Consider the following 7,402-nt stretch of genomic DNA (forward strand, 5'->3'; position numbering starts at 1 on the left):
CAGGGCTTGTTTCAGTACAGTGGTGATGGTTTCCTCATATACGGCTGGTGCCTGCACGACCTATTTGCTTGAAGATTCAGAAAACTGTGTCTTTATGTGCCTGTATTTGAGTAAGTTCTGGTTGACACCAAGAACAAAGCTTCCCTGAGTCTGTGGGGAGGGGGGAAGAGAAATTGGGCGGCCAAAGCCCTGGTGGTGGGGGGGGGCAGAGGGTGAGAGAGATGATGGAGGAAGCTGGGGCCTTACCAGGCTCTAGCAGGGTCAAGGAAGAGAATATTCTGGAAGTCCCTCATTCTCCTTGAAGCACCAGAAAAAGCCACTGGCTTTCTTTAGGGATTTTCATAAGGAGGGGTCCTAGACTAGTAAGAAGGGAGTTATTGTGGGTCAGTGGTCTGGGCTGATGGGCTCCGACTCAGCTAGGTCTTGGACCACTGTGGACATCAGGTGGCCTGAGGGATGATATGCTACTGGCCACAGTGGGTACCCAGGGCAGGTGGATTGAAGCTGAGATAAGGGGAGTGACTTCCCCTGACAGTAGTGCTAAAAGGAATGATTAACACTTAGGTTGATCAGGGTCAATGCAGGGAGGGAAGGAGGCCACAGGGACCCATCCACCCATGAGCACCCTGTTTGACCATATGGATGGTTTAGGAGAACTTCATTCCCTGAGGAAGCTCACTCCCCTTCCAGGCAAAGTGCTGGAGGGATTTGTGGAAAGAGATGCTGGTTGGAGTGGGGGTGGGGGATGGGCTTGCACTGAGCTTCCCCCACCTCCCACCCCTGCTCAGGAACAGACCCAGAAAAGACCAACTGGGATCAACCCTCCTCAGCCCAGCCTGGCTCTGGAAGAGGCCTCAGATTTCAGCTCACACGTTCTGTCAGCTCAGAAAGGGTCCCTGAGCCCTGGGGCTGCAGTGGGGTGGTGTTGACATGACAGCTGTGAGAGGTGACACACACAGTGCTCACTGCAGGGCAGGTCTGCTCCAGATGCCCTGGTTCCTCCCAGCAGCCCCGTGAGCCATGTCCTCACTGTCCCCATCTTCCCAGGCACAGGGAGCATCACTGGCCCAAGATCACATAGGTGGTAGGTAGCAGAGCTGAGATTTCAACACAGGCACTAGAGTTCAGGATCTTAAACTCTGCCTGGTATTGAGTTTGTACCTTACACCCAAGAAAGATAGAGAAGCTAATGTTTTTTTCAACAATTTTCTAACTAAGGAACTTACTACCTTTATTTCATCTTCAAGGATATTATTGCCATCCCCATTTGATCCCCATTTTATAGGTGATGAAACTGAGGCTCACAGAATACATTCTGTCACTTACTCAAGGTCACGCAGTTACTCCTTGACAGAACCTGCATTTGAATACAAGTGTGTCTCCTGTAAAGTTCAGCACATAATAGACCCTGCCCCTTCTCTGGGGTAGGAGTTGATCCCTGGACTCCTGTGTGTCCTGGTCGGGCTGCAGGACCCCACCCAGAAGGCCTGCTGCAGTGCCCCCATCTCAGCCAGACCACTTCCTGCAGGCAAGGCAGCCAGAAAACACCAGAGAAAGTGTGGGGACCTCAGGCAGGGGCTGATTGGGGCCTGCCACTGACTTGTGGCAACCTGTTTTCCTACAGGGACTTTTGGACAGCAGCTAGACACAGACAAGGGCTTCATGGGTTGGCACTCAGTGGCTTGGCCCTATGGCAGGCAGTCACTTGCCAGAGGGAAAGGAGAGAAGAGGAAGCTGGCTCTGTGATTTTTCTATGAAGCTCGTCCAGAGCCAGAGAATAAGAATGTCATTGCCCTGGGGCTCTGTCCTGGACACGGCTCAGGCCACAGTCTGGGGCTGGTGGCAGCTGGAGTCACCCCTGCCTGGAGGAGGCTCTGACCTGCTGGACTGTGGGTGGGGCAGCTCTGGCTGCCTGCTGAAGAGGGAGCCTCTGGCCACGACCCTGGGAGACAGGGAGCCCAGGCCAGGCAGGAGCAAGGGAAGGGCCTGAGGCCTGGAGCCAGGGCTTCTCCATCAACTGTGGTGCCAAAGGGCTGGGGGAGGGCCTGGCCACCCAGCAGGTGGGCTTGGGGGCCACAGCTCCCCCTCCCCAGGGCCCTGGACCCCAGGCCCCTCCCTTCCCCTGCCTTTGGAGACAGGCCTATGTGGGCATCTCTTAGCCCCTCTCCCAGCCTGCCCATCACGGATGCAGGGACTATGGAGACCGTCTGGCCAACTAGCCACCCCCTGACCTGCTTCTCCACTGGGTGTATTTTTCACACTGAAGTTTTTGTTTTCTTAAAAAGGTGATGTATCGCCATAGTTCAAAAATCAAAATGATTTAAAAAGCCATGTATTAAATCTTTGCTCTACCTGTGGTTCCATCCACTCTGTCCTCAGCTCCCCTCCCCCACTAGCACCAGGTAAATCTCCACTGGACTCATGGATGACCTGTCTCTGCATTTCTATTTAGCACTGGTGGACAGAGGCTGAATTTCAGCAACAGTTTCAAGGGTCTTGGTTTTAAGACTCAGGCCCACTGGAAATTACCGACCTCCGGAGAATTCTTTTTTTTTTTTTTTTTTTTGCTTTTTAGGGCCACATCAGCAGCATATGGAGATTCTCAGGCTCGGGGTCCAACCGGAGCTATAGCTGCCACCCTACGCCACAGTCACGGCAATTCTGGATCCTTAACCCACTGAGTGAGGCCAGCGATTGAACCCGCAACCTCAAGGTTCCTAGTCGGATTTGTTTCTGCTGCACCATGGCGGGAACTCCCAGAAATTTTTCTTTTTTTTTTTTTTAACTTAAATAAAAGGCACATTGTACAACCCCCTCTGCTGGGAGAAAGGATTTCCTAATCCTAGCTACACATCCCTATATGACCTAACACGCACACACCAACACACACACACACACGCACGCACACACACACACACACACACAGAAGTTTCAGGGTCCCCACTGATCAGAAAAAGAAAATGGAAAAAGGTGGCAGGAAAAAGGCATTTGTGGATGAAGAATACCACCATCTAAATCAGCAAACAAAGCTGTTGCAGCCATCAAGGCACCAGACACTGCAGCTGCCCCCAACTGTGCCCCATGAAGAGATTCAGGATAGAGAAAAACAGGATTCTGGCCCTAGATAATTAAGGTGTATATATCAAAGGAATGACTTCAATGAATCCAGACTTGCCTCTTCCTATACATAGAAAAGTGCTAAATTCATAACTGGAGGTGTCTGTTTTTTCTTTAATTTAATAGTAATCTTTTTATGTTCTGACTACCAGATTTTTAAAAACTTTAATTTTTTTAAATTTATTTTATTGGCATATGTAGTTGATTTACAATGCTGTGTTAATTTCTGCTCTATTTAGTTTTACATTCTTTTTCATATTCTTTTCCATTATGGTTTATTACAGGATATTAAATATAGTTCCCTGTGCTGCACAGTAGGACCTTGTTATTTATCCATTTTTTTTCTTTTTTTTTTTTCTTTTTTGTCCTTTTTGCCTTTTCTAGGGCTGCTCCCGCGGCATATGGAGGTTCCCAGGCTAAGGGTCTAATTGGAGCTGTAGACACCGGTCTATGCCAGAGCCACAGCAACTCAGGATCTGAGCCGCGTCTGCAGCCTACACCACACCTCACGGCAATGCCAGATCTTTAACCCACTGAGCAAGGCCAAGGATCAAACCTGCAACCTCATGGTTCCTAGTCGGATTCGTTAACCACTGCGCCACCATGGGAACTCCCCTATTTATCCATTTTATATATAATAGTTTGCATCTGCTAATCCCAAACTCCCAGTCCATCCCTCCCCACCCCCTTCCCTCTAGGCAACCACAATTCTGTTCTCTGTGAGACTGTTTCTGTTTCACAGATAAGTTTATTTGTATCATATTTTAGATTCCACATGTAAGTGATATCATATAACATGTCTTTCTCTTTCTGTTTAACTTCACTTAGCATGAGAATCTCTAGTTGCACCCATGTTGCTGCAAATAACATTATTTCATTCTTTTATAAGGCTGAGTAGTATTCCATTATGTATATATGTATACACACACACACACACACACCTCACGTGTTCTTTATTCATTTGTCAGTGGATATCTAGGTTGTTTCCATGTCTTGGCAATTGTAAATAGTGTGCTGCTATGAACATAGTGGGGCATATATCTTTTTGAATCACAGTTTTTTCCAGATAGATGCACAGGAGTGGGGTTGCTGGATCATATGACAACGCTTTTTTTTTTCCTCTTTTTAGGGCTGCACCCAAGGCACGTGGAGGTTGCCAGGCTAGGGGTCAAATCAGAGCGACAGCTGCCAGCCTACACCACAGCCACAGCAAAGCCAGATCCAAGCCATGTCTGTGACCTACACCACAGCTCATGGCAATGCCAGATCCTTAACCCACTGAGCGAGGTCAGGGATGGAACCTGCAACCTCAAGGTTCCTAGTTGGATTCATTTCTGCTGCGCCACATGGGAACCCCTGGCAACACTTTTTGAGGAACCCCTGTACCGTTTTCCATAGTAGCTGCACCAATTTACATTCCCACCAACAGTTTGTTACTCATAGACTTTCATGAAGGCCATTCTGACTGGGGTGAGGTGGTACCCCATTGTAGTTTTTATTTGCCTTTCACGAGTTAACAATGTTGAGCATCCTTTCATGTATCTGAAAATGCTGGCCATCTGTATGTGATTATCAGGTTCTTTATTTTTGCAAAAACTCATATATAGCCCGACTCTTCCCTTACCTCTATGGAATAGTCCCTCAGAGCTATCTGAGGGCCTGTCACCCAGTCTCAGTAAGTCAGCTGAATAAAATATAATTTGCAGTTTCTAGGTTGTGCATTTTTTCCATTGATGTATTTGAGAAAACAAAGGATGGTCAGAAAAAAAGCCAAAAAGCGGAAAATGTAGAAAAGAAGAGAGCAAAAAGGGGAAAGAGGCCAAACAAGATGTGGGCAATGAAACAAAACAGGAAGAGGGATAGAGAGAAGGGAGAAGTAGACAGCAAAGAGGGCGAGATGATTTGAAGGATATGAGAAAGGGGAGAGGGTGTAACTGCACAGGACCCTATGGGTCTTTCCAGGGATGGACCCACTGACTCCGTTCTCTACCTGCTCTTATTTGTAGAAAATCTTTAGCCCCCTAGGCTGTCCTCAAGTTCCAAAAATAAATTTAATCAGAGAAATGAGAAAATACAGAAACAAAGAAAAATAGTAAAACAAGATAAAACAATAGTTCAGCCATTAAACAAAGTCAAGGATCTCAAGGGCTATAGATAATATGCTGACCAAGCCCTTTGAGCTATTTTGCAGATTCTGAAACTCCCACCAGAAGGAAGAAATTAACTGTATGCTGCCCACGAGCACATAGACCCCAGACTGGTTGGAATCAGAAGGACTGGCTGCCTAGAGGTTTATGGCTCAGACAATGTTCCAACCACAAGCTAGACCTGCCAGCAGCTTGGAACCATGAGATCAAGATATCATCAGAAAATAGAAACTGCCCCCTCCCCAGCACATACACTTCCTCTTTTCCCTACATAAACTGAGGAGTTGAAAGTGGTTTCTTCTGGAGATGAGTCCACTTTCTCCCCAGGATTAGCAGCTTCCTCAATATAAAACTTTATTTTTAACCCAGACTTGTCTTTTAGCACTGGATTCTTGTGCACTAGGCAGCCAAACATGAGTTCACTAACAAGGGGTCCAGGACATCAGAACTTGGAAAGAAGAGAGAATCAGGAGCCCCTGGGCTGATCTTTAGTTCCTCCAAAAACCATGCAGGTCAAGGACACCAGGTCAACCACATAGAGCAGCAGGTTGGTGGCTGTCAGGATGGCCACAGCCAGTCTTTGGTCCCAGGTGCACAAGTAGTAGGTGAGCCCTTCACTGCAGCTCATATCCCTAGACTTCTGGGGCTGGCTGTCCACCTTCTCATCAAACTGGTAGAGAGGCCAGAGCACCAGTGCGCTGGTGTAGAGGAGGACGGAGAGCAGGGTGAGCCCCAGCTGGAAAATGGGGAAGGGGATCGGCAGGCTGTTGTCCCAGTTACACCAGTTCAGCAGGAGGGCCGTGACAGCCAGAAGGAAACAGATGGCATACACGGCCACGCACCACACCAGGGCCGGCTGGTGCTGGTACAGGAGGGGGCTGCTGATGAAGGCGAAGATGACACAGGCCATGAAAATCTCCAGCCCCTTGAACAGGCCTGGCACCGTGGCCATGTAGCCGGTGATTAAACCCAGCCAGATCCAGGTCCAGGCCCAGGCCACTTCCATGGCATAAGCCAGTGAAGCGATGCAGGAGAATGCAGTGGCTGCAATAGCATGATCCTGGGAGCGGCCAGGAGGGAAGAACCAGATGTAAGAGGTGAGGTAAATGATGGAGGCCGAGATGCAGAAGAGGGCAGCATAGCAGGTGTAGATGATGAGAAAGTTGAACCAGGAGAAGGGGAAGTGAGACTGGAGCCCACATAATTCAACTATGAGGATGAAGATGGTCATGGTGGAGCAGAAGCACCAGATGAACATGGACCAGTTACTTACGGCCCCCATCCAAGTGCCCATGCTGGCCACCAGGGAGAAGGCCACACAGGTGGAGAGCAGCTGCAGGAGGCGGAGGAAGTACCTCATGAAGGTCCAGGAGCAAAAGTCTGAGGGCGAGAACGTGAAGGCCTTGGTGGATGTGGTGGCTGTACTGGTCGCAAGCATGGCAGTGGTCTTTGCTGAAGACCCACAAGAGCAGGGTCTGCCTCTGGAGGTGGATTGGATCAGATGCCTGGAAAAGGCTCAGGGGCCTGTGGCGGCTGAGGCTCAGGATCTGTAGAGTTTGAACCAATGGCCCAGACATGTGGGTAACAGCATAGCTGCTCCAGAATGCTGCTCCCCACCCATCCCCCTTGGCCTTGTCAGGAAACTGGTCTTATCTCACACCTCACAGCTGGGCGTGGTCTGGCCTCAAACCGTGAATATTTTTATCTCTTTTTGCTGAGTGTCATTATCTACAGAGACACTGGGGAGGATGGTCCTTACCTGCAACCTCTAACCTTCAAGTCACCCAGAATTGAGAAAAAAATTTCAAAAATTGTTTGGTAACAAATTTTGACCTGAATGGACATATGAAAATTTATGGTCCTTGTTTATTTCCATTAGTGTGAATATTCTAAGGTTCAACTGCAGAAATACTAATGTGTTTGATTACGAGGGGCTGTCATGCTGTCCCCCAGTTTCTTCCCACCAACCTCCTTACCCTGGGATTCGACCTAAGGCAAGACGGCAAGTCTGGATCCACTTAATGCCTGAGAGGGAGGGCTTAAGGTAGGTAGAGCCATGGAGGTTCCAGCTGTGTGACCCTGGGTAAGGCATGTGCCCTCTCGGGTCTCAATTCCCCCACCTGTGAGCAAGAGATTAT

At 48.8% G+C, this 7,402-nt stretch overlaps 1 protein-coding gene across 1 annotated transcript; it reads right to left on the bottom strand.

Annotated features, from left to right (window-relative positions):
• Positions 1-3,845: 3,845 nt before the first annotated feature.
• Positions 3,846-6,869, bottom strand: LOC110261552 (myeloid-associated differentiation marker-like). Its single transcript, XM_021098953.2, has one exon. The coding sequence runs from the start codon at positions 6,700-6,702 to the stop codon at positions 5,731-5,733; it is 972 nt and encodes a 323-aa protein (XP_020954612.1). The 5' UTR covers positions 6,703-6,869; the 3' UTR covers positions 3,846-5,730.
• Positions 6,870-7,402: the final 533 nt, after the last annotated feature.

The sequence above is a fragment of the Sus scrofa genome, chromosome 7 (assembly GCF_054392235.1).
Source record: "Sus scrofa isolate SSC_HxYL_T2T_F1_AM1 chromosome 7, Sscrofa_HxYL_maternal_Yorkshire_Landrace_v2.0, whole genome shotgun sequence".
In the NCBI taxonomy this organism is placed as follows: Eukaryota; Metazoa; Chordata; class Mammalia; order Artiodactyla; family Suidae; genus Sus; species Sus scrofa.

Excerpts from the sequence above, each read along its gene's own strand:
- LOC110261552 (XM_021098953.2), bottom strand. The coding sequence starts at position 6,702 with ATGCTTGCGACCAGTACAGCCACCACATCCACCAAGGCCTTCACGTTC.